At 36.6% G+C, this 26,774-nt stretch overlaps 1 protein-coding gene across 1 annotated transcript in view; it reads right to left on the reverse strand.

Moving 5' to 3' along the window:
- The window catches only part of Ahctf1 (AT-hook containing transcription factor 1), a 55,534-nt gene that overhangs the window by 16,006 nt on the left and 12,754 nt on the right, over positions 1 to 26,774 (reverse strand). Inside the window, exons 7-30 of the mRNA XM_050142787.1 lie at positions 26,601 to 26,685; positions 25,145 to 25,295; positions 23,677 to 23,809; positions 23,403 to 23,584; positions 22,834 to 22,895; positions 21,799 to 21,927; positions 20,741 to 20,831; positions 19,337 to 19,426; positions 18,333 to 18,473; positions 17,549 to 17,653; positions 16,538 to 16,631; positions 14,248 to 14,371; positions 14,037 to 14,093; positions 13,448 to 13,594; positions 12,809 to 12,996; positions 9,985 to 10,129; positions 9,773 to 9,904; positions 8,518 to 8,668; positions 8,025 to 8,175; positions 7,368 to 7,475; positions 5,609 to 5,801; positions 4,426 to 4,629; positions 3,430 to 3,847; positions 1,826 to 1,925 (exon numbers count right to left, since the gene is read on the reverse strand). Of these exons, the coding sequence (XP_049998744.1) occupies positions 1,826 to 1,925; positions 3,430 to 3,847; positions 4,426 to 4,629; positions 5,609 to 5,801; positions 7,368 to 7,475; positions 8,025 to 8,175; positions 8,518 to 8,668; positions 9,773 to 9,904; positions 9,985 to 10,129; positions 12,809 to 12,996; positions 13,448 to 13,594; positions 14,037 to 14,093; positions 14,248 to 14,371; positions 16,538 to 16,631; positions 17,549 to 17,653; positions 18,333 to 18,473; positions 19,337 to 19,426; positions 20,741 to 20,831; positions 21,799 to 21,927; positions 22,834 to 22,895; positions 23,403 to 23,584; positions 23,677 to 23,809; positions 25,145 to 25,295; positions 26,601 to 26,685 (3,381 nt within the window). The remainder of the gene's footprint in view (positions 1 to 1,825; positions 1,926 to 3,429; positions 3,848 to 4,425; positions 4,630 to 5,608; positions 5,802 to 7,367; positions 7,476 to 8,024; positions 8,176 to 8,517; positions 8,669 to 9,772; positions 9,905 to 9,984; positions 10,130 to 12,808; positions 12,997 to 13,447; positions 13,595 to 14,036; positions 14,094 to 14,247; positions 14,372 to 16,537; positions 16,632 to 17,548; positions 17,654 to 18,332; positions 18,474 to 19,336; positions 19,427 to 20,740; positions 20,832 to 21,798; positions 21,928 to 22,833; positions 22,896 to 23,402; positions 23,585 to 23,676; positions 23,810 to 25,144; positions 25,296 to 26,600; positions 26,686 to 26,774) is intronic.

Here is a 26,774-nt window from a genome sequence, read left to right on the forward strand (position 1 = left end):
AAGAAAATCTTTTATTTTTCCTTTTTTTTTTTTAAATTTAAGTCCTGGAAGATTTTAGTTATTGAGTTTTTATTCTTAGCAGAAAATACATGGCTCAGTTTGATAGAGGTGACACTCTAAGCTTTGTAGATGGCTTGTATTGTCATATCCATTGCTTACTCAAAGTAATGAACTATTCTTGTATCTTATAAAAGAAAATCATACTTTATGCAGGCTAGTTTTATTAACTTTATCTTATTTTTTTTTTAAAAGTGAGTTGTGTCTTTTTTTTTTCACTTCTCCACATTGTCATTCAGAGTTAAAGAATTTTATTTATTTATTTATTTATTACGTATACAATATTCTGTCTGAATGCCTGAAGACCAGAAGAGGGCGCCAGACCTCCTTACAGATGGTTGTGAGCCACCATGTGGTTGCTGGGAATTGAACTCAGGACCTTTGGAAGAGCAGGCAATGCTCTTAACCACTGAGCCATCTCTCCAGCCCTCTTATTTTTTTCTGAAGAATTAAAGCCATCACTTTTATATGCTCTACAACGGTGCTACCCCAAGTGTTGAACTGAAACAAAGGTGATGAATGGCTAACTTTCAATAGTGGAAGCAGTGGGCTGGTATATATTTTAATGTAACTTTACAATTGACTATAATCTAAAAGTTACAACTAATTTGATTGACTGGGTTTCCCCCAGCCCCACTACTTGAGACAGGTTCCATGTAGTATCCCAGACTGACCTGGAACTCCTCCCTAGCCTCTCAAGTGCTGATGCATGTCATCTTCTTGTCTAGGACATAGTACTACTTTGTCTAGGACATAGTACACTGTGAGAATAAATTGGCTTTGCTCGCACTAGAGGTGTATTTTCAAAGTACCATCAGAAACACGCGTTTTGTTTCTTTCTTTTTTTTTTTTTTTTTTTGACACAGGCATGTATGTACGTAGCTTTAGCTGTCATGGAATTCACTATGCAGACCAGTCTGGCCTTTAACTCACAGAGATTTGCCTGCGTCTGACAGTCAGTGCTGAGATTAAAAGGCATATGCTACCATGTCTAACCCATTTTTGGGTCTTCTATCACACTCAAATAGGAATAAAACCGTGGGAGGTGAGGACAGAGACTGGAAGAGGAGGCAGGGCATAGACCAACTGTCTATTATGGTTTTTTTTTTGTTGTTGTTATTTTTTGCTGTTTTGATTTTCATGACAGGGCTAGAGAGATTTTTCAGTGGTTAAGAGCACTGCCTTCTCTTCCAAAGGTCTGGAGTTCAGTTCCCAGCAACCACATGGTAGCTCACAACCATCCATAAGGAGATCTGGTGCCCTCTTGAGGAAAAGACCTGGTCAGTTCTCATCAACTTAGACCATGAAACTCAATATGGACAAATTCCATAGAACCAACATACAGGCTGTTTCAGCATACATGCATGTTTCAGCATTGCCAGGGCATAAATTTTCTTTTTTTCATTCATTCATTTTTGTCTGTATATCTGCTGGCCTCTGCCTCCCAAGGGCTGGGATTAAATGGACCAAGTATCTAAGTAAATCACCATCACCTTCATTATGTTCCCATTTGGGATGTGTGTACACACAGGTATACAGCTGCATGCACATAAGGCCAACTTCAGATGTCTATGATTTTCATCTTTTTTTGTTTTGTTTTGAGACAGGGTTTCTCTGTGTATAGTCCTGGAGTTCAATGACTGCGCTAGTATGGTGGTCCAGTAAGGCTCTAGGCTCCTTTAATTTTTCTTTCTTTTAGTTTCCAGACAAGGTTTGTTTCTCTGAAATTTATTATCTCAACCCCCCTCACCTGTTTCCATTAACTTACCCTTCACAGACTGATGCCACACACACAGAGGCTTCAACTCTTTGAATAGGGCTTAAATGACTGAATTCTGAAAGTGCCTCCACTGCAGCTTCTTCAGTGCCTGTAAACCATACAGATGAGGTCATGTGAAATGTCTTACCATCGCTTTAAAGAAACTGTTGATCCTATTTCTTTTGTTCTAATTTGTTTTAATTCCTTGGCATCAGATTGCTAGCATTTTTTTTCTAATTCTTTGAGCCTTGCTCAAGGGCCCCCTCTTAACTTTCCACTTCTCATTTGTGGTTTAACAGGTGATCTCCCACTAAATTAACTCAATCCTCAATATCCAATGAGATAATTGAGAAAAATCTGAAGCATAAAGCTACATGCTTAGCTCAGATCACAAACCATGTTTAGATGCTGGGCTAAGATTCAAACTTAACCTATTACAGTCTAGGCTTTATGTTATATGCTATCCCTGCACAAAGATTTCTACTCGAGACTGCTTACTATTGTAGAAATAATGAAGATACTGCTATGAGTATTCTTATCTAAGGGTGATCATTTAAATATTTTGGTAGAATAAAGCACATTAAAAAAAGAAAGCAGTATGAAATTCTACACATTTTCTATTTATGAGTCAAATCCTAAGACTTAGAACAATTAATGGCTATATTTGCTAAAGACACCACAATCTAAATAGACACAAATCACCTGTTACAAAATCTTCACTCTGTCTTGGTTAAAAACATTAAATAGAATCTATTTATGACATACATTTTTTTTTTTTAAGGAGGTAAAGTTTCATATATCCCAAGCTAGTTTCAAATACTGTGTAGCCAAGGGGGATTTGGAACTTGGTTTTCCTGCTCTACCTCTTTGCTGAGGACTGAATCCAGGGCTTTGATGTATGCTTGGCCCCACATCCCAAAAATATATTAACCAAGTTGCATTAAGTTGTCTGTCAATAGGCCTACTGCATTCTACTCAATGTACAGGCAAGTACTCCCTCTAGTGCACTCACTACTGACAGTCAGCAGCCAGCACTTACTGTGTGTGTATGTGGGGGGCAGGGGTAGGGAGGGAGGTGATTTTCTACTAGAGCACATACTTTTAGGAGCTCCCCCCAAAAAAGCAAAACGTTAAACAAATGACAATTCCCATCAGTGAAAAATAACAAAATTTTCAATAGATAAATGAGTATTAAGACAATAGATTCATGGGCCTGAAGACATTTATGACCTCCATGTGCTTATTCCACAGGAGAGGGCAGAGAACAGAATCAAATTCTGGTTTCTAGCAAACAGGCTGCTAGGATAGTCTAAAATTACAGTTGGCATTATTACTTCTCAGGCAGACTACAGCATGTCAAGTCCCTTTCTTAAACACTGCTATTGCTGCTTGCCAACTGTCATGGCTAAATAAAAAGGTAGCACATACAAGTTCTCTTGCCATCAAATGTCTTATCTACTACTTAAGAACACAAGGCATTTTTCCAAGCTGAAATAAAATTTACTTTGTCTAGGACATAGTACACTATGAGAAAAAAAATTGTTTAGCATTGATGCTTTCCTCGAAGAAAATACTCTATTATGAAATTTTGAGTATGTACAAAGAGTTCCTACCCATTTGTTTCTCCACAGCTGAAGGAGTACCTTCTGACTTAAACAAATCTTTATCATTCTCCTTCTCAATTTGTAGAGTTGAGTTAGTAGTTAGTTCAGTAGAAGCACTGGCTGGCTTGGGGGACACAAAAACACCATCTTCTAAGTCTTCTGGTGATGGTGCATCATGATATTCTAAGGAAGTCTGGTCTGATCTGGTTGAAGCAATGCTGTCGTCCTTGCTCACATCCGGTTTCTCCAGACTCCGAGAGTGGGTGTCCAATGTCCCCGTAACCACTTTCTGATGGCCTTTTGCAGGGATATCCAGAGGAAAATATGGATTTTTATCACTAGTCTTCATCCATTCAGTTTCTGCAGGGAGTCCACATTTATGGAAAGATGTACTAACAAATGCTTTTGCATTATGGTCATCTGTAGCCTGAGATTATGAGAAAAAAGTTAAAGCAGTAGAGTCTCTAGTTATCCATTCCAATCACATCCACCCACCTTTTCCATACTTCATATTTTTTGGAACTTTTTAAATTACAATTCATATGTTTCAAATTAAAATATTTTTAGTTATTTAACTATTTGGAACTGCTGTTAACATTTCTCTAATCAGTAATTTATCACCGATTAAAACAAAATATAATGTATAGGACAACGAAAAACTATAAAGTGGGTAGACTTCTATTAATAACAACTAAAGTGGACTCCACAGACACTCTTTCTATATATAAACCAACTAGGTAAGAAAAGCAACAAGATACTGAGTGAAAACCAAACCACCAGTAGGCATACTCTGTCACCAATTATGTAGCTTCTCAGGCCTTTTACTTTAATAGCATAATAGCAAAACACACACACACACCCCTATTATATTTTACTAGTAGAGGATATGACTGGCTTAGTTCATGTTCTGAAGGGTTTTTTTTTTTTTTTGGGGGGGGGGGCGATTTCTAGTTTCAAGACTACCTACAAGATTGCATACAAAACCTGTGATGTTAATAAACTTACTCTATCAGTCCAGTGTGCACTCATGCCTTCTTCCATGAAAGAAATCCTGGTTTCTTTCAGTCTGAAAGGTGGGGTGAGAGATCTCCCAGGTGACACAGAGGGAGATGCTAAAGGTGTTGTTCGAAGACCAGACCTAAGGATGGATGGAGGAGTGAACTCGGCAAATCCAGAAGAAGTAGCTGACAGAGCCAAAGATTTAGCTTTCTATGGCGAAGAGCAAAGAGAATCCCATTATTAGTGTTAGTAAGTAACTTCCTCAAGGGCAGCCAGTAATTTCAAAGCATATACATTTTTATCTTCATAAAACAAGTAGAAAATTTTATTTCAGATTCGTGGAAAAATACAAAATTCAGTTAGAACTTTATGTTAAGTTTGGGAGATAAAATTATTTTTACATTCTTTCTAAAGGCCCTGACACTTTCCTCTTTAACTAATAAAAAATGAAGAGATACCGGTAATATGCAAAAATACTTGGAAAGTGAAAAATGTTTAAGCCCATTACTACCAACCATCACAAGTTTGGATTTCTTCTCCTCTTAGTAATTTATCAAGAATGGTGGGAAAAAAGTCTTTTTTTTTTTTTTTTTTTTTTATTTATTTATTATGTGCTTAGTATTCTGCTTGCAGCACCAGAAGAGGGCCCCAAATCTCACTACAAATGGCTTGGAGTCCCCACGTGGTTGCTGGGAATTGAACTCAGGACCTTTGGAAGAGCAGTCAGTGCTCTTAACCTCTGAGCCATCCCTCAAAGATCACCTATAACAGTAGTTTAAAGTAAAACAAGTAAAAACAAGCCTAAAACCAAAGTATTTGGAAGAAAAAAAATATAAACATGTCAATTACCAGCAATAAAGGATATATATGATCACTCAAAATCCTGAAAAAACTTTATAAAGGATATTTTAAGGTAATCATATACTGATTTACATTATATTATACTCTATATAGTACTCTGAAAATATAAGCAAAGCCAAAGTTCTAGGCCTAGAGAGCTAGTTCAAGCACAGCCAGGGATACACAGAGAAACACTGCCTCAAAATAAATAAATAATAAATAATAAAATGAGAGAAAAATATTAAAAGTAAAGCCTTTGACTTCCCATAGTTATGCCACAAACAGCTTAATTTCTCAATGCTACAAGAAAAATGCTAATGTCCCAGGGCAATAGACGGGTAATACTAACCTTAACTACAGGAGGAGTTTCAAGTAATAGCAATTCTGCAGGCCTGGAGGTACTCTGATGGGGCCTTTTTAGTTGTGAACTTAATGGCAATGAACTGGATAGCAAACACAAAGGAGATCTTGTGGGACTTTGCTGAATAAACTCCAAACAGTGAGAAGGCTGGGGGATAGGATGAACAACCAAATCCAGTAATCTAAAATTAAATAGAAAAAACTTAACTTCTTTATTAAGTTCAAAACAATTACTCATATTTGAGTGCTCACTACTAAAACACTGTAATATGTAAATAATTTTAGGCAAGTATAGTAATGTAATAAAAAAGTCAGTATTAGTTTAAAAGTCTGAAATTCTTTCCAAAGCAAAGGAAATTAGGAATTGTAAACAGCAATTTAAAGACTTCAGTTTCCCATCTTCCCTTTACATGTAATTTCAACCTCCAGGTAGTATCTTCAGGTTATAATATCTGGTGGACCACTTGTACAGGTGGTTCTTCTTGCTATTTTAGTGACTAGTGTGTATGTGCATATAGCTAAGGATGCCCTTTAACTCCTAATCCTGTTGCCTTTAGCTCCCAAGTGCAAAGATTATAGCATATACCATCACCCCCCACCCCCATCTTATGGTTAAAACGTTTCATGATAAAACCAGCATCATCGCCATGTAGAGTGGTGCATGCCTTTAATCCCAGGTGGATCTTTGTGAATTTAAAGTCAACCTAGTCAACTGATCAAGTTCTAGAACAGCCAGGGCTACATGGAGAAACCTGTCTAGAAACCACACACATAGGCACCCAAACAAACAAAAACAGCATAATTTACTTCCTCCAGAATGCAAGGGTGACCTCAGCCAAACATCTGGTTCAACTTCTCATTATTAGAGGGGGCACCAAACTTTTACTTAGTGGGGGAAATATTGGGAGAAACCATTCCCACCATCCCCAGATCACTAAAATTATACTTTTAAAAAAGAATCAAGAAAAGGTATTATTGATTAAGAAATGTTCTAAAAGAAATGCTAAACATCATAGTAGGTCTTGGGATATTTTCAAATTTTTTGGTGTGATCCAAGAATGGACTTTCTAGGATATACATAAAAAAAAAAAAACACAGAAAACAGCAACGTAAGCCTTAAACCTATTTGATTCTACTTCTTCAAAAGATGATTCATTATGTATTTATTTCTGTCCAATAATTTCATTAAGACTTTAATAACTTAATAATTTTAAATATTTAGGTAAGATGAAAGTATTACTGCAACTAAGCAACACACACAAGCTATTTCAGTGAAGCCCAGGAGAAATCTTCACTAAGTCAACCAAGATTTTGTAACTAATTATAGAAACAACGTTCTTTTAAAGATCAACAAAACAAAATTAAGTTTGATAGATTGTTTTCCTAAAGATTTTAATAGGGTTTGCTTATTTTCACTAAGCCACAAGAGGTAAGTAAAAAGAAATGTTAAATATACTAATAGCTATTTATAACGTGCTAAAATAACTGTACTCTTGTCAAATAACAGAAAGTATTTAAATTTTACTTAAAAATAGCACCCTTTTTTTTGTGACAGGATTTCTCTTTAGCTTTGGAGCCTATCCTGGAACCAGTTCTTGTAGACCAGGCTGGCCTTGAACTCGCAGAGATTTGTCAGTCTCTGCCTCCAGAGTGCTGGGATTAAAGGCGTGCGCCACCACCGCCCAGCAAAATAGCACCTTTAAAAAACTTAATTACAGTTTTTTCGATACAATCCAAGAAATTCTCACCTAGATATTCTCTGGGATGATTTTGAAATTGGTGTTCCAACAAATGCCTCAGGAAGCTCTGGACGTGGGAAAGGACGTACTACAGGAGACGGTTGTTCTGTTTTAGGACTACAGAGAAGTAAAAGTTCAAGTTTAAGTTATGTATCCTATGGATTAAGGCAAAAATGCTATGAGATTAGATGGAAGAGGGAGGAAAAGGCTTCTGTTTTTAACTGTACATCTCTGTACTGTTTACAAATAACAATAGTCACCTGAAAACATGAAATGGGGCTAGAAAGAAGGCTGAGCAGGTAAATTTGTCCTAGTGACTGACTTCAATCTCCAGAACCCACATGGTGGAGAGAACTAATTCACAAAAAATGCAAACTTAATGACAAAACAATCCATTAACAAAGTAGCTAACTTAAAGAAGTTTCATTTTTTATATTCTATAATAAACTCGGTAAGGATGAGGGTGCCTTGCTGATGAACACTGCTACTGCTGCTCTCTAAAAGAGTACAGAAGGACTTGCCTGGCACCAAGTTTGGTCCACGGGACCAATATGGTGGAAGGAAAGAACCCTCTTGTAAACAGTTCTCTGACCCCCACACAGGCTCTGTAGCTGCATCCCTCCACACACACATAAAGTAAAATGGAAAGGTAATTAAAAACAATACCTATTGTAAAGTGAAATGCCATTTCTAGGCTCATGACTTGCCCAGACCTCTCCAATTTTAGACAACACATTATTGATGAAAGTAGATCTTGTTAACACTGTTCCAGTTACAGCTTTCTTTGGAAATGCTGACAATGGTTTGGGCCTAGGAACTGAAAAATAAAGAAAACAGGACTCAGTTGCATCTCTAACAAGCTTTTTATAAAATGAAAAAAGTTAACATGAATGTACAACACAAAGAAATGACGGTGGTGACTCCAGGAAGGGAATCATTCCGTATCTTTTCTATTTTTAAATTTATTTATTTATTAAAATTTTCCACCTCCTCCCCTCCTCTCATTTCCCTCCCTCTCCCTCTTCAGTCCTAAGAGAAGTCAGGGTACTCTGCCCTGTGGGAAGTCCAAGGCCCTCCCCCCTCCATCCAGGTCTAAAAAGGTGTGCATCCAAACAGACTAGGCTCCCAAAAAGCCAGTAAATCTGCAATGAAATCTTACCTTCGTGAAAAACTGATGATGTTGACAGATGGTAAGGCTTAGCTCGCTCAATGGCTAATTTTCTCTGGACTCTGGGTAGGATTTTCCCATACTGGTCTAATATAGAATTTCGAGCCACTGATCTCTCCCGCAAACGTGGATCATGATCACTCTATTGAATATATTATAATTAACAAAAATTTAATCTTCATAATGTTAGCTGTAACTATAGCACTTAAATTTTAATTATGAGTGTCTTATAGCTACATCTTTCAGCTCAGACTTCATATACTTCCTTAAAATTGTGTACACATCTATACATTCAAATATCCAGTACCAAGCGTTGATCCTTCACAACAAATATAAACAATGTAACATGAAATATGCTCCTTTACATGCACCTTCGTGTGTGGGGAGTAGAGGAAGCCTTGAGTGTGTTAAGTTCTGAGTGAGTGTGCATTGTTGACATTGCCACAGGCATGTCAAGAACCAAAAGCCTAGGGCGCATGGGAAGACAAAAACACCCCCACCACACACACAGAGGCAAAGGCTTCCTCTGGTTCGTGTGTGAATGTTAATGATGTAGACAGAGAATACAGCTTTCTTCTGGATGTTTATGGCCTAAAGACTGCTTCTACCAAGTTTAAATAAACCTCTCTCCTTGATTCAAGCTGTACACTATAAACCCTACCTCCTCTTTATTTATAAGTATATAATAAGCAAGCCTACTTGTTCAGCTATATGCAATAACCCCACCCCCCAGTTTAACTGCATATAATAAGCAAGCTGAGCTTCCAGGGTGCAGTGGTTTCTCCCTAAAAAAGCCCAATCTGCCTGATTCCTGCTTTTCTTGTCGTTAGGTATATTTCATCATTCTCCTAACGCTCCAGTAAGGTCCATCTCTGGAGACATACTGGATATGGCATCCAGGCAGACAAACTCTCAGATATTGTCATTTTATAGATCAAGAACCAGAACAAGCTACGAGTTAGTCTGACTTCTGAATGTTTTCTGTATTATACAACTCCTGCTCTCTAGGAGTCTTTCTTTCATTTTCTCTCAGTGAGGGGGTCTCTATCAGAATACTGTGGCACATGCAGAATTCTGTAAATAGTAATACTCAGGTCCCAGTGATAACCGTAACAATGAGGATTCTCTGAGTTCAAGACAATGTAAAGCAAATGGCCATTAGACTATAAGTTCTTGTAAAATAAGCAAAACAAGGCTTCAGCTTTCCTCATTCTCATTTCACACAATGAGACAACTTTAATCATACCATGAGAGTATTCTTCAGAGTCTGGTTTAGTTTCAAGGCAGAAATATAATTAGCACGCTGTAAATGGTGAACTAGAAGGAATTCTTGATTGTGAACACTGGTGCTGGATTGTAAAAATTTCACTAAACATTCCTAGGAAGAACAAAAGAGATTTGTAAACTATCAATTTACCCTAAATTTCTTTAAGTCTTTACTGATTGGTGATTAATTACCTGCTCAGTGTCTGTAAGCGGTAGCTTTAGTAAATCCTCCATTAAGCCCATCTCCTGACAAACTTCATAAGCATGCTTTAGTAGTTCCTCTATATTCACTCTGTTTGAATTCTGTCGCAGTAAGTTCCAGGCCTCAACCATGCATCTGAAATCGGTAACAAAGATTCAAAGAGCAATATAACACATAGAAAAATCACCTGCTTATAGCATTTCAAAGATAATATGCATGTGCAATTATAAAATACTTGAAATTTTTATTTAATACTTGTACACAATGAGTCTTGCAAAAAGACAACTGGGCACCCTTCCCCCACAACATGGAGTTTTACTATGTAGCCCTAGCTATCCTGAAATTCACTATGTAGAACAAGCTGGCCTTGAACTCACAGAGATACGCCTGCCTCTGCATTCCCAGTTACAACTGAGCACCTCAATTTTAGGCAGTTTTCCAATATTTAAGTGTTATGTAGTAAAAAATAAAGCTGACAAGGTGGCAAAATCTTAAGGCGGCCTGGAAAGAACTGAAGGTTTATGTGTCATCACAGAGAAGTCAGGGTACTCAGCATGAACAGAACACAGGAACAATTGTGAAGACCTGAGTAAGTGATTTTCGCTGATCTATACCAAGATCTAATCGGAAAACTTAGATCAACTTCAAACCATCAAGTGGAAGACCTGAAACGCTCTTCTGTAGCAGTAACACCATATAACGAGGAAGTGTTTCTTACGCAGTCTCCTAAGCATCAGCCTGGGATTGTGTATACTCTGGGGTAAAAAAATCTTGTGTTTGTGGTAATTTAAATAAGAATGTCTCTCATAGGCCCAGGCATTAACATTTTGGTCACCAGTTAGTGGCATTTGTTGGGGGAGGTCTAGGAGGTGCAGCCTGGCTGAAGGAAGTAGGTTTAATATTTAAAAGACTTGAGCTGCCATTCTCAGCATTACTCTCCAGACACCATACCTTCCTGCCATGATGACTTTCTGAATGTAAGCCCCCCAAACCATTCTTCTATGAGTTGCCTTAGTCACAGTGTTTTATCAGTCACAGAAAAGGAACTTAACATGGATCCCACTATCAGTCACTTCAGCCATTTGCTAATGAATTACAACTCTGCCAACAGCTGTAATGACACTATGCACCTAACCCTCAGAAAATACCAAGGTGGGCATTAACCTCATGAAACACCTGCAGGATAAACTACAGTTTAGAAGGTGGTTTAACTTCCCAAATGCTGAAATGACAAATGTACAAGAGAAAAGTGGTAGTTTTAGAGTTAATCTATTCAAGTACAAAGATTATCCTCTTAAAATCTTTGCCCTGGTTAAGTGGCTGCTCTAATGACATTTTCCTCTTACTGCATGAGTATTTATCTGTGCATACGAGATGTGTGAATGTGGGAGTATGTGTTGTGGAGGTCGAAACCACTTGGTGCAGTCACTTCTCTTCTACCTTTGTGAGGGTTCCAGGGATCAAATTCATGTTTATCAGGCTTGCGCAACAGACATTTTTGCTGGTTTAAGATACATGGTTGGTCCAGTAGGACTTTAAGGATTCAGCATAACTACTAAGCAGCAGCACTAATATAGTTAAAAAGCCACAGGATTACCTCATTTGTATTGCATAGTCTCGGCAAAGGGGTCATTGTTCTTATGTTTGAAATACTGATTATTTTTAGCTATCGGCTATTTTTAACAATGATTATGCAATCACTGAGCTTTGAATGCTAGAAAAATTACTATGTGGCCCAACCTTGAAGTTCAAACCTCCCAAATATAACTGTTATGGTTATATATAAGTTCAGAGACTTAGTGATTAAACACTTAGAGACACAAGCAGATGGGAAAAATTAATTAACTATGTGATTACCACAGGACACGCCCTGGACTTTTATTGAATAACTCACTGTAAAGCAATGTGCTTTGCTTGGTGGTTATGTCTTCTTCCTCAGATCATGCTTAGGAATGGTTTCTTGCTCAATGAAATAAGGAAATCCCTTCCCATTTTCACTTAGTGAAGCAGCAGCTACTTTTCCTAAAAGTATTTTTTACTTTCAAAAAAAAAAACAAACAAAAAAAAACAACCAATCGCGCCTTCACTGACATAACATTCTCCAACTTTTTAGCAACATTCAAGTCACTCTTTACTCTGGGTTTATGAGGCCAGCAATGAAGGTGGTGGTAAGGGAGGGAAGGGGGCCTTGCTGGGGACTGAATCCCAAAGTATTCAGTCTGGAGCAGAAAAGGAAGACATCCAATGTTGACCACTGTAAGAAGTGCATGGCTTCAACATGCACGTACAGATGCTATGTACAAAATATGTAAATATGTATAACACACAAGTATGAAAATAAATAAGAATAAAAGCTCTCTGGGGAGGGGAGGAATCATTAGCTCAAATCTGGATCTGGTTTAAGCAGTAAGATATGAAACTTGCTCTTTTCCTAAGTCCATACCTAACAAACTGTTCATGCAGGAGACTATAAATGTCATCGATGAGCAGCAGAGAGGGGTCGGTGTTAGTTTTAGCCAAGCACTCTCCTTTACGTAAAGTAATTTGTTATTTATCACATTCTACGTGAAAGGCACCGTGGATTTGCCTTATAAGAATTTTAGGTAATGTGACCAATGTAAAATTATGTTGTTTTTTTTTTTTTTTTTTTTTTTTTTGAGGCAGGTTCTCATGTATCTAGGGCTGGGCTAGAATCCATAATTCAGATATATGCTACCTCACCTAGTTCTATTTTTTTTACTAGCTATTCCCTTTATTAACCAGTTCCATTGATTAAAATGTGAACAAGAGCTTCTGTTTTTAAGATGTACTTACCTATTAAAAAGCAGAACAGTGAGGTGAAGGATGATATCACTGCTATTGGACACTGTGGGCTTCATTGTCTGAAGATACCGGAGAGCCTGTTTGTGCTCTCCCTGACTCATAAAGGCTTCAATTATCTTTGAATGCTGCCACGACACAGGTTTTGCAGTAACTGGGTGGAACAAAAGGTCTAAACCATTCTGCAAAATGATGAAGTGATTGTATTTAGACAAAGTAGTTGGCCCTTAAAAAGGGCAAGTAGTATTAAAATTCACTGAAATCAAAATTAAGTTTAATGTAGTTAAAAGGAGCTAATCTATGGTAGAGTTCAAAGAACAAAAGTGTCATACCTTTGAGATCTTGTATATAAAAATTCTTTTTACACCAATTTCATGCCCCATTAACGAATTCTGTCTTCTTTGGCTCATGCCAAAACCCAAACACAACAGTCAGTGCCGCACCATTCCCAACCATCCTTTTTTAATAGCAAGTAACCTGAGATTATTAACTGGTATTCTTGCTGCTTGGGTGAGAGCACTAGAAGCTATCACTTCTAGAAATAGACAACATCACCTATGTCAAGATAATCTAGTTATACATTTTTCCTGTGTACTAACTTACAAAAGCTTATATTCCAAGTGAAATACTTACCTCATAGTCATTGTGATCTAACAGCCAAAATCCTTGAACTAACTTAACTTGGCCCCAAGAAATAGCAAAGGCAGTTGGAAAAGATTCAATGGGAGTATCCGTTTTGTTTGGAAAGGAATACATAATATCGAGTAGCAAATAAATAGTCTTTTAAAAAGGGATTAAGGACAACAAGCAGAAAGAAAAAAACATACATGTATACCTAGAATGAGAAGAGATGTAGAATTAAGAGGCTTTAAAAATTTATGTTTACAAGGCCATTAGGAATATCCAACTATGGCTTTAGTTCATTACAGATAGGCAAAGGGAGTAGCATGCCAACTTCCTTTATCCTGTATTTTAGTGCTACAACAAAGGAATGAATGAGCCAGGCGATGGCAGTTCTGCCTTTAATTCCAACACTCAGGGAGGCAGAGGCAGGAGGATATCTGTGAGTTTGAAGCCAGGCTGGCATACAAAGTGAGTTCGAGGAGAGCCAGAGCTGGGGGACAGACATTTCATGAGACTGGGTTAGCTACTTGAGAGTCCTGCTACTGGAATTTTATGATTTTGATGATATATAAATACTTATTAAAAGTTTAAAGGATACAATAGCATGTTTGCTTGTTTCAGTAATGTTGTCTAATAAATATATGTCAAGTAGTGCCTATAAAAGAAAAAGATAAAAATGTCAGTGCATTTTAGACTTTTCTTCATGTCCCACTTTCTCTAGCCTGTCAGGCATGAAAAATTCATTCAGTTATGAACTCTTCCTCCCTCCACTCAGACTCTTTAAATGATTCCATATTACTGTAACCTACATGGATGCTAGCAGGAGGATATTTTCCTGTGCCTCCTTCATCCCGTTTCCACAACTTCTCAACTTGATCTCCTAGCTGAGAAACTAATCCATCAATCATCAAGCAATCATGGTTCCACTTCCCTCTGCAATATGGGAAACATTAAAGATGATCTGCATTAATGTTTACTTTTGATATGAAAACAGTCAGCATCAAATGCTCAAAAACTATACAATTATCAGAAGATAGGTGAGAAGCAGACTTCACTCAGTATCATGAGACTGCAGAAATAAAGTATTATTTGTCAGAAAAATCCCTAAGTTGTGTCAAGTTCAGTCATTACCAAGCCAGCCAGTGAAGACTAAATACTAGGAAAGAATGGGGTCTAGCCAGCAAAATGGATGAGACTCTTGTATTTCCCACCATTCTGAATTAATTACTAGCAGACCCAGGTGATAAAAATATTTCTGTTCCAGAGAGCTGAATCCTGCTTTATTCATTCAAAAGCATATTACTGAGTACTTTCAATGTGATAAACAGTTACCCCCCTTCCTATTTCGTCACCTATAAATAGCAGCAGCAGTTTTTATTTACTGAAACCATCCTAAGAGTCAGGCATATACTTAGTGCCCTACACATTTAATTCTTACATTGTAGCTTACAAATAAGGCAAATCTTCCAAAGAACATACACTTACAAAATAATGGCTATACAACTTTAAAATATGCCTAATCAGAACCAGGAGTCATGAACCACATCTGCATTTTTGAGGCAGAGAATCAAGTTTAAGGTTATGCTCAGCTACAGTTAAGTCTACATCATAGCTGGGTGGTGGTGGTGCATGCCTTTAATCTACATCATGAATCACTGCCTCAAGATACAAGAGAATAAAGAATATTAAAACCAAAAACAAACAATTTCCCAAGTTCATGCCCATTATCCTAGAACAGTTACACTAAAGGGATTGATTTCCAAAATTCACAGCAAATTAGAATTATCGCTCATTCCCAGGATAACCTGACCCAAGAAATCTGGTGCTTATACAGTCACACCCTAAATGCTACTTGATCAATCTGAGGAAGACTAATTCCAGCGACAGGATTCAGGTTCTAAATGTTTCTTCTACCATAATTTTTTTTTTTAATTTCAAAGCAACTTACTAGGCTATACATTTTTGTTTTTACTTTTGAGAAAACTACAAAAAATAAGAAAAGGAAAACAAGATTTAAGTTTTGAAAATTGTTAAAACAACCAATTTACTATGTATTTACAGGTTTTCAATGAATTGAAGATTCTAGTCTTTTTTCCAAATAAGAAATCCAGGGGGTAGAAGAATGATTCTACAAAGGCCTGTGAGAAATCACGCATGAATATAATTTTATTTAGAAAATAATGATAGTATGGCTTTAGTGTAGGCATTAGGTTGGTCGTCATTTTTACATTAATCCTACCAAACAAGCATGGGAAACTGCTCTAGCTTCTGAATTACCTTCAATTTCTTAAAAGAAAGTTTTTAGTATACAAGTCTTACACTTGTTTGATTAAAGCATCCCAAGATACTTTATACAAAGGAAGGTAACTGATCTGTGTATTAGCTTTGTCTCCTGCTATGCCGTAGAAACTGTTTATTTATTAGCTGTATGGTTTACTTGTTGGAATTTTTAGGGTTATTCTGCATACTATCATAACACGTGCAATACCCCACATCTTAAGTTAAGAATACATACTTAGGTTGGGGGGGCAGAAAGAAAATATTTCATGAGACTGGGTTAGATATTTGAGAGTCCTACTACTGGAATTTTATGATTTTTGGTAATATACAAATATTTATATATTACCAGCAGTAGATGGCTAACATGAAACAAAATCCATAATGCTTTTTCTGGGCATTTTCTTCTTGCCCTAATGTCTTTTGTCTATATATTATAGTTCCCAATTGTGTGTTTTTAGAGGGTTTCTGTGATTGATAATGTGTGTTTCTTGTGATTTTTCTTTGGCTCTTTAAATTTTTTGGCTTATTTGTTTGTTCTGTCAGTTTTGCTTTTATCTTATTTGTTTTTGTTTTAGATGTCTGTTTGCTTTCTAATGAGAGAGAGAAAACAGATTTGGATTTAGGAGGATGGGAGGGTCTGGAAAAGTTGCAAGAAAGGGAGTAACAATCAGAATATATTGCATGAAAAACTTTTCAATAAAAGTACAGACATTAAGTTAAAGCAAACAATCTAAACTAGTAATGTCAATTATGACAATATTAGACCAAGAAGTTCAACTAGTCATTTTACAGTCTGAGTGGAGTCAGGCTGCACTGTACCTGGGCAAGCGTTCACACTTCTGCCGACGACTGGTATAGTAGTTCTGAATAACAGAGTAATTGTAGCGTAGCCTTGACAGCTGCAGAGCATCATCTGGAGGTTTTATTAAAGTTGGGGGAAAAGTTAATAAGATTGCCAAATATCTCAAAACTTAGGTTATACCAATCGATTTTACTGTAATTGCAAAATAAATTTGTAGTCTTACTAAAATTTATTTGCTTATTATTTTTTGAGACAGGGTTCCTGCATAACCCTGGCTGTCCTAAAACTTGCTCTGTAGGATCAAGCTGACCTTGAACTCAGAGATCTGCCTGCCTCTGTCTCCCAAGTGTTAGGATTAAAAGCATGCGCTTCCACCCCCACTAATGTTGCTAAAATTTAATCAATACAAGAACACAATCTTTTTCTTAATTATATTTATGTATAAAGTTACAGAGAAACCCTATCTCAAAAAACAAAAACAAACAAAACAATAAATAAAACAAAACCATATTAATGCCGGCAATGGGGAATACACTTTGGGGGGGGGGGATTGAGACAAGGTTTCTCTGTAGTTTTGGAGCCTGTGCTGTAATTAGATCTTGTAGACCAGGCTGGCCTCGAACTTTTAATCACAGTACTCAAAAGGCAGAGGCAGGTGGATCTCTGAGAGTTCAAGACCAGCCTAGTCAACTCATTAGCCTAGTCTACATGAGTTTCAGGCCACATAGGGATAAACAGTGAGACCATTTTTCAAAACTGAACAAAATAACAAAAGCACTAAAAAAACAAATTAGGTTATAAAAATCATAGATAGTCCCATGGGTCTAAGTTATAGGTAGTGATATTTTAGAAGCCACATTTTCTCAAATTTGCTGTTATTTTACATGACAATTAAATGAACACACACAGAGCCTCTGTGAGGCGATGAAGTATGAAGAGCAGAAAATATAATATGAAGGCTCAGAGAAGAACAATAACATCATGGAGTAAGGATGCTTCAGTCAATATTAATGTATTAAATACTTTACCTAAGCCTTCAGGTAAAAGTCCAGAATGAGAAAACCACAGAACCATTTGAGCATATTGACAGATAAGCTGGGTAACCATATGCTTATTGCTCAAGTCCACCAGTCCTGTAATAAAGAATTAACATTGGTTGTTTAACTTTCATTTTACTGACCACAAATGACAAATCAATCAACAGCGTGCATACATTTGTGTGTGTGTGTGTGTGTGTGTGTATATATATAAATATAAATTTATTTTGCATTTACTATACATTAACCCAACGTGAGGTTAAGCAAATCTCTAAAATGTTAAGATTACTAAAATAGGCATTTTATGAAAACTACAATTAGTTGTTTCCTACAAACGCAATTAAAACAGACTGAAAATAGATTGTTCAAATTAGGCCTATAAATAAAATTATACTTTTTCTTTTTTCAAATGGCAAAATAAAGCAAAAACAAAACAAAAAGTCATTTTTTTTTCAATTAAAAAAATACATGTTAACCTCGAATTTTAAATTCTATTGGTTGTAAATTCTAAGGTTAGCAAAATGGCTGACACCTGCCGAAAAAGCCAGGAGACCTAAGTTCAAACCCTAGAACACCCATTTGAGTAGAACCAAGGCACAGGTGTCATGATGCTTGCACAATATGCCATATGTGCATGAAAATTCACATACACCACACAAAAAAATTCCATCTGGGAGAAATAATTTCCTCTTTACAAAATGTCTCACGAAGTAAAAAAGAACTTTAACTGAATTAAGTAAATGTAATAAGACACTCATTTGTATAAAGCACACACCTCTTTCAGTGATGCCCTGGGCCTCCATTGCAAAACAGCTCAGGACTGTATTAAGGTTGCTAAGAAGTAAATGGCACTGCTGCATAGACTGTATAGTTTGTGGATCGATGAACTGACATGAACCATCAAATAATGGTGCACCTTCCAAGGATAAAATACAAAATTAGATCAATGTACATTTTCTTCAAGTTCCATTACTTTAAAGAATGATAGGCTTTAAAAATATAGGCTAGAATTAGAAAATATCAAGAGATTTGGAGAAGGTGCTTTCAATATAAAACCAGAGCCAAAGTAAAATTATTATAAACTTTATATTGGTCTACAGCTTATCCTCCTAACTACTATGTGCTGTAAGGTATGACTTTACTTTAATAAACCATTTAATCCCATCGATATTTAACATGTGATTCATCTAAACAACTATTTTAGTTTTTAAGTCCCTTGAGTCAAATTCTAATTTTCTTCTAAAAATTTTGTAACACTGTATCTGCATCTGAATTATCTTAAGAGGTTAAAAAATAAACAATAATAAAAAAAGCCATGAGGTCTCCATTAACCAGCACCAATTTTTAAAATTCAGCAACAGCTGAGTTACATACAGGCAGGTGCGGAGGCACACAACTGCAATTCCAGCACATAGCTGTGATGATATGCTAATGTAGCTGATTAATAATGTGTTGCCAGTGAAAAGATTTTGTTAAACTTGTTTCAACCACTTTAATTAAATGCTTTCTTCCAGGACTGTAAATCTTAATATTTTACATCCCCAAAATAGTAAAACTATTACTGAGCTAGATGTAGTAGCTCATGCCTGTAATTCAAGCACTTGGAGGCTAGAGGGCTTGATGAGTTCAAGGCAAGCATGAACTATATATATAGTGAGGCTCCTACAGCCCACGTTACTGAAACCTTATTTCAAACAAATGTCCTATCTGTAAATAAAACATTAATCAAGATTAGCTTTTAATTATTAAAATTTGCCCTGAATCCAGACTTATACTTACAAAGTCTGTCAAATTCTTCTTTTGTGAGAACCACTTTATTCCACGTCCATTGAAGAACAAATCGAAGATTAGCAGCAGAATTTGGTTGTTCTTATTGCATAAAAGAAAAAGAAAAGAATGATTACAAACTCCAAAATGAAAATTAGTTCTTTGTAGGAGGAACCAGACAGGAAGCACCTTAACAAAGCTAATGAATTTAACAATTTGTACCAAATGTATCTTAGTATACTTTATCGTATGAACTATGCTGCATAAGGCACAAAACCTAATGAGGTTGAGAAGGGGTAGGAGGTGGTTATGAGGAAGACTAATAAGCAATCAAAAAAACAAAACGAAACAAGTGGTGGCGCACACCTTTAATCCCAGTACTCGACGGCAGAGACAGGCGGATCTCTATGAGTCTAAAGCCACCCTGGTCTACACAACAAGTTTGAGTTCTAGCTACAAGAAAAACCCTGTCTGGAAAAACCAAAACCAACCAACCAAACAAAACAACAAAAAAGAAACAAACAAAAAACCCGCCGAGGCCTATAGTTTTTTAAATTTGATTTTAGAAATTTCACCAGATTAAGAAATATTAAGAGTCAAAACATGCCAGGCACAGAGGCCCATGCCTTTAATTCTAGCACTCAGGAGGCTTAAATATTCAAATCTGAGTTTGAGGTTAGCTTAGTCTACAGAGGAGTGTTTCAGGATAGCCAGGACTACTCAGAGGAACCATATCTAGAAAAACAAACAAACAACTCAAAAACACAAAAGATGCTCTATTTCTCCAAACCCCTCTAGCTATAAAACATTCTGGTATATAACAGAACTGGAAAGTTCTCAATTAGTGTTAACCTTCGTTTTTAAAATCACAAAGATTTTATAGATGAGCACCTTATTTTCAGATAAAACTGAAATGAGTTAAGAAACAAGATGTTTTCTTTCAAATGGTTTATAACAATTGGGGGCAGAGTATACACATATGTATGTGCATATATTTATATGGTATGTGACAATATATATGGTAAAGTGCAAAAATGATACACACAATACACAATGTATCTCCAGGAAATTTGGCTGAGTGGAAAAAGTTATATACTGTATGATTCAGTTTATGGATATGAGAAATAACAAAATTGTAACAATATTGAAGAGATTAGTGCCCAGGTATTGGGCAAGAAGGAATCAGTTATGAGAGGCAATGTTCAGGATCTTGGATGTGATAATGCGAACAAGAGGTTTGCTAGATTGCTTTCCTCACTTGGGGGAGAAAAATGGTATAAAGCATTCACAGATTCACTTTATTATGCCGTGCAAGTTTATGTGAATTTACAATTATCTCATAGAAAGTTTTACTAAAAAGTGAAACCACAAATGTAATTTTAAAAATATGTATTTTTTACAAAGTCAAACTGTTACCTTCTGTTATCCATGTTCTGATGGAACCGGTCAAAAGTCCCAGGGAACTTGTCTGAATTGCTGCTGACAATATAGCTTCTAATTGTTCTTCCTAAACCATATTAAAGAAAAAAGATAGTATGAAATCATAAACAGTGAAAGGCTGGAAAATAGTTACGACTCCCCAGTTTGGCTACAGACAGGCAAAGAGACAATAAATCACATGCCTAGAATTCCAGCATTTGGGAGGCTTAGACGAGAGGATCACAAGTCTGAGGCCAACCTGGGCAAAACAGTGAGAAAAGCAGATAGTAATAAGCAGCAATCGGAACACCCAGAAGACATGTTGGACGAAGATTAGACAGCTATGGGAATTCAAAGCTGTTTGTTTTTACTTTTATTGGCGGCACTAGACACTGAAACTGGAGCCCTGGATATGTTAAGTAAGCATTCTACCACTGAGCTATATATTCTCAGTGCTCTTTTATTTTAAAATAGAGTCTCATTAAATTGGACAAGAAAGCCTTGAGTTCACTGTGGCCCAGCCCAACTTTTAACTTATGACCTTGCTGCCTCAGTAATTAGGATTACATTGCCAGGCCTACCCCTGTGTGACTGCTTTTTAAAAAAACAAAAACAAACAAACAAACAAAAAACCAAAAAAAAAAAAAAAACAAAAAAAACACAAGGTATTTTGCCTGCATGTATATATGTGCACCATGTGTATGAATGCATGATGCCTACAGCAGTCAAAGAGGGCATCAGGTCCCCTTAGAACTGGAGTTGCAGATGGTTCTGAGTCACCATATGAATCCTGAGAACTGAACCTGGGTCTTCTGCAAAAGCAACAAGTGTTCTTACGGCTAGCCATTTCTCTAGCAAAGTTAAGTGACTTGGAAGCCAAATCCCAAGCATGATCAACAGCATACGGATCTAAAATGAGCATGGTACATTATTCACTTTTGCAAAAGCAAAAAAAAAAAAAAAAAAAAAAAAAAAGGAGTAATAGATTTATATTTATATTGCACTAGAGATAATAACATACAACTGAAAAGAAAGAATAGAGTAAAATATCTCACTTGACTTAAAGTGGAAGGCTGAATGTCAATAAGCCTTGGTGAGAGAAGGCCAGCAACAAGACATCGATTGTAACTATCAGGAATGACTTCATTGAGAGATGGTCCTGATTTTTTTAAAAATGTCAAAGTCTGTAATAGAGAAATTAGTACAACATCAACCAATAATCAATTCAAATCTAATTTAAGAAATACTTTATACCTAAAATTTGAGTAAAACTTAAAAATACCTACGGAAGGAAGCCAGGCAGCAGTGTTGCACCTCTTTAATCCCAGCACTCGGGAGGCAGAGGCAGGTGGATTTTTGTGAGTTCAAGGCCAGCCTGGTCTATAAGAGCTAGTTCCAGGACAGCAAGGGCTGTTATATAGAGAAACCTTGTCTTGAAAAACCAAAAACCAAAACCAAACAAACAAAAAATCCAGAAATAATGGAAGACTGACTAACTTTGGGGATCAAGTTAAGAGGCTTATAGATTCTTGAACTCAAGAAATGTTTCTTTATCATGGTATTACTAAAGCTCAAGTCACAGCAATGTGATGGGGGTAGTGGCTGACTACCCCACCACGTTACCCCAACTATTTTTGCATCATTCCCATGTCAACATTGTATTATTTCTGAGAAAAGCCAAGGAGAAGCCCTCCCCAGGTCACCACACAAAGGATGTGTTACAGTTGCGGTGCAATCTTTAACCCCAGCACTCAGGAGGCAGCGCAGAAGGACCTATGAGTTCAAGAACAGCCATCACTGTCTCCTAGGCAAACACCCAGTTGTGATAAAGCACCGGCCTGACCTATTCACTTACTTGGTGTTCAAGTAGATAACATCCACATAAAGCTACTAAAACACTTCAATGCCTCTTCTTGAAAGCTGTCATTAAAACAGGTATTAAAAATGCTAAACTCAACCTAGAAGAAACTACTATTTAAGATGAGTATGTTGACACAAACACCATGAAAGTTTAAATCCGTGAAATTATGTATATTCTAATATGCAACTTCAGTTCAATTACCACACACTCTGTGTTAATTCATACATACCTCCTTCTGAAATCCAGTACAAGTTACATGGATAACTCCAGAGTTTAACAAACAAGTGGCATCTTAAAAAGAAAAAAAAAAAAAGATTTTAAAATGCAAATTAAATGTTTACTTCAAGTAACTAAATTATTATATAGAATAAATCACCAGCCTCTTTAAAGAAAAAAAAGACAGGGTCTGACTGTGTATTCCTGGCTGGCCTGGAACTCTACGTGAACCAGGTTGATCTTAAATGTTCAAGAGATCTTCCTGCCTCTGCCTGTACTGGGATTAAAGGCATGTGCCACACACCCAGCAAGAATAAATTCTTAAGTAAACCTCTTCAGATATTTTCTACTGAGACAGTGACAATCATTAACACATTAACTGACATATTCTAAAAGATTCACAATAACATTAGCTTACAAACACACTAAATTTCTCATGTACATGCAAATATATGTATTAAAGAAGCTATCTAAGCTAAACGCCAGTGAGATATGAACAGATGACACTATATGAACTAAACCAATATACAACTGACATACATTTATACATTATTTTCCTCAAAATATTATGAAAATACATACCAAAATTAAAAGTACTTGGGTTAAAAAACTGCTCTGGAGGTGGGTATGAAGGAGGCACCCCTCGATTTAAACTTCTCTCATGTACTAGTATGTCCAAGATGTCATGTGGAGCAGTTCTACTCACAACTGAATCCAATGACCACAATGCAAAGTAAGAGCAATTATGGAGAGATTCTCCTGATCTAAAAGAAAATTTAAAAAGCACTAAAACACTGATCAGTTATGCATGACAATATCTGAGGGAGAAGGGGGTGAGAAAACACAGAAATCCTACCTTAATGAATCTGGCATCTGTGCATGATACCAACGATTTATGTCAAATAGTCCTAAATATACAGAAGGCTTTCCCTGTCCGTATATATTCACTTGCCAGGTAAAGACAGAAACACTAGTATCAGGGGAGAGAGCTGCAAACAAATAAACAAACAAACAAAAAAAAAACTCAACTATTTTTCAAAAACAGAATAATCTAAAAGTACACCAATACAAAAATCACTGTAACATTCAATTCATATTTCAATAGACTGATCAAAAACATTTCTATCATTTGAGACTCACTTATACCCTGATGTTCCTCTTTAGCTATTAGGAAGTTCTCATCAGAAGGCTCTGTTTCAGCTAGTAATACCTCAGTGATTTTGAGACACCAAAGTAGAAAATACAAAGCGATTTCAAAGAACATTCCCCCAAGGATGGTACACAACTAGCACAGAAGTTAATCTAACACATCAAATTTATGTCTTTAAAGTAAAAACTGAAATTTAAGCCCTGGCAATGCTGAACATGCATGGGCGGCCCTTATTTGTTGAAACTTGTCCAAAGTGGGTTTCATGGTCTAAGTTGATGAGGACGACTGACCTCTTCCTCAAGAGGGCACCAGATCTAATTACTGATGGTTGTGAGCCACCGTGTGGTTGCTGGGAATTGAATTCAGGACCTTTGGAAGAGCAGGCAGTGCTCTTAACCACTGAGGTTTATTTCTTTAGAGGAACTTAGTTGAGAAAGACAAAAACTTAGTTGAAAAAGACAGATCTAGCCAAATGGTGAAGGCAAAACAAACAAATACCTAGACTGTGGCAGTGGAACGGCACCAGAAGGGGACTTGGCAGGAAGAGAAAAGCAAAAACCTCAGATACCCCTAAAGGCAACTGAAAAAGGAAGGAAGACGTGGACAGGGAATGAGAAGAGAGACGGAATGTTAAGTTTCTGACATATTCATTTGGATGTGGAAACAAGATCACAAATTAAAATGTGAGAACTATGACCCAGGACATCTCTGGGATGAATGAACTCACTAAAATAAGGTATCTAGATACATGTACAGCCAAAGGCCCTGAGGCACCTCCAAAGGCTACACCTAAGGAAAAAAAATTAGAAAATGGATCAATGTGGCATTTAAAGAAATCTACCCCAGGATCTTTGCCCAGAAGGAAGAAATACTAAGAAAAATTGGGGGAGGGGGGAAATGAAGGCAAACACAGCATAGCTAAAAATAAATAAGTAACAAAAACAAACCACAAAGAAAAACATCCAAAGACAAGTTACACTAATTAAAATGGAGATTGTCTTTGTGTTGGAGTCAAACACTTCTGTATAGCAATCCAGAAAGCAAGAAAGACCTAAGAGCCTAAATAAATGACATAACCAGAATCTTAATTTTCAGCTGTCAGAAATATTAGTTCTAGAAATGCGTCATAAATCTTAAGTCATCACACAAAATATTAAGAGTACTTTTAACCAACCTTCTCTCATACTTTCTTCCCTGTCACCATGAGAGGGGAATCTCTCTATACTTTGGCATCCCAACAATTTAGTATTGCTAGTCTGTCCCCTTAAGGGGAACAAGCCACCCGACAGATCCAGTGTATATCTTTCTTCGCAGTATTCTAATCCCTGCAACATAAAATAAGCACAAATTTTAACATTAGCTAAATAAAAGTATTCTAAAAATAATGTATTTCCACACTAGAAGTTTTTGCACACAAAAGCTTTAAAGAACTAATCACTCCAAAGGCTTATAAAATTATATACACATAACTATAAATGCAAATATCAAACTAGATTTCCCCTCTCAAAATAATCACCAATAACTGTTGTAAAGCTGAATAAAACATGGGAGCATTCATGCACTAGTAGCTAGAGTATAAAGTGGAATACCCTAGACCAGCAACTCTATTTCTGTGTTCTCATATAAATTCTTAAGAATAGAATTATATTATTTTTTTCACCTTTTTGAGACAAGGTCTCACTACATAGCCCTGATTGTCGTCCTAGAACTTGCCTTGCCTCAAAAGACGGAATATTAATTCTAAATCAAAAGAGAAACTTTTATTCAATAAGCAAGATTTGTTTTTTTAACACCCCCCCCCATTTCTTTTTTCTGAGACAGGGGATCACTATGTAGCTCTGGCTGCCTGAAACTCACTACGATAAGACTGGCCTCAAGGTCACAGAGATCTGACTGCCTCTGCCTGGTGCTGAAATTAAAGGCTTAGAATTATCTTTTTTGTTTTATTGTTTAAAATTTTTCAAGACAGGGTTTCTCTGTATCTTTGGAGTCTGTCTTGGAACTAGTTCTTATAGACCAGGCTAGCTTCAAATTCAGAGAGCCGCCTGCTAGGATTAAAGGAACGCACCACCACCCAGCTAGAATTCTTTCTTAATGACAGATTCTTTAGATCTAACAAAAGGCTGAGATGTTTCCCAGGAAAATTCATAGTTATTAGAGTTCATGGACGCCTTAAAATCCATTCAGATACCTAAACACTAAGTTCTGAAAGCCTTTTAAAGAGTTGAGAAAATGTAGCTATTGGTAACATTCCTCTTTTTCAATTTAATAAATTTGGTTAGAAAATTTAAAAGTCATCTGAGCTTTCTGATGTCTATACCCAAAGTTTACACCATGGCATATATTGCTTGACCTGCTAGGAAAAAGTCTGCTGGGTATTACAGTTAGGTCACAAACATCAATCTAGTCCAATCTCTCTATTCTGGGGGGAAAATACCCAGAAAAATTTAGAGAACTGCAATGGCAAACTAGGTAAAAAATATCAGAAAGCTCACGCTCACTAACCTAGTATTCTTCCACTATAGGATAAACACAACTTTCATTTGAATAAGAAACTTCAGTACGACAAAGCAAAGAACAGAAAACAAAACTAAACCCCCAAAATGGTGACAGTCTAATTAACCACTTACCTCGTATAAGATTTGCCCTGACGCCAAGCATTTTCTGTCACCAAAGGCCAGCTGAAGCAGATGCAAACTCAAAACATCCCCTTCACTGAAAGAAAAGAGAAATTACCCACAACACTAAAACATGGAGCTTACATAACACATCGAATGCATGTGACAAAGTCTACTGGATAGTCC

Source organism: Alexandromys fortis, unplaced genomic scaffold (assembly GCF_014885135.2).
Source record: "Alexandromys fortis isolate MF-2015 unplaced genomic scaffold, M_Fortis_MF-2015_v1.1 scaffold_51, whole genome shotgun sequence".
Taxonomy (NCBI): domain Eukaryota; kingdom Metazoa; phylum Chordata; class Mammalia; order Rodentia; family Cricetidae; genus Alexandromys; species Alexandromys fortis.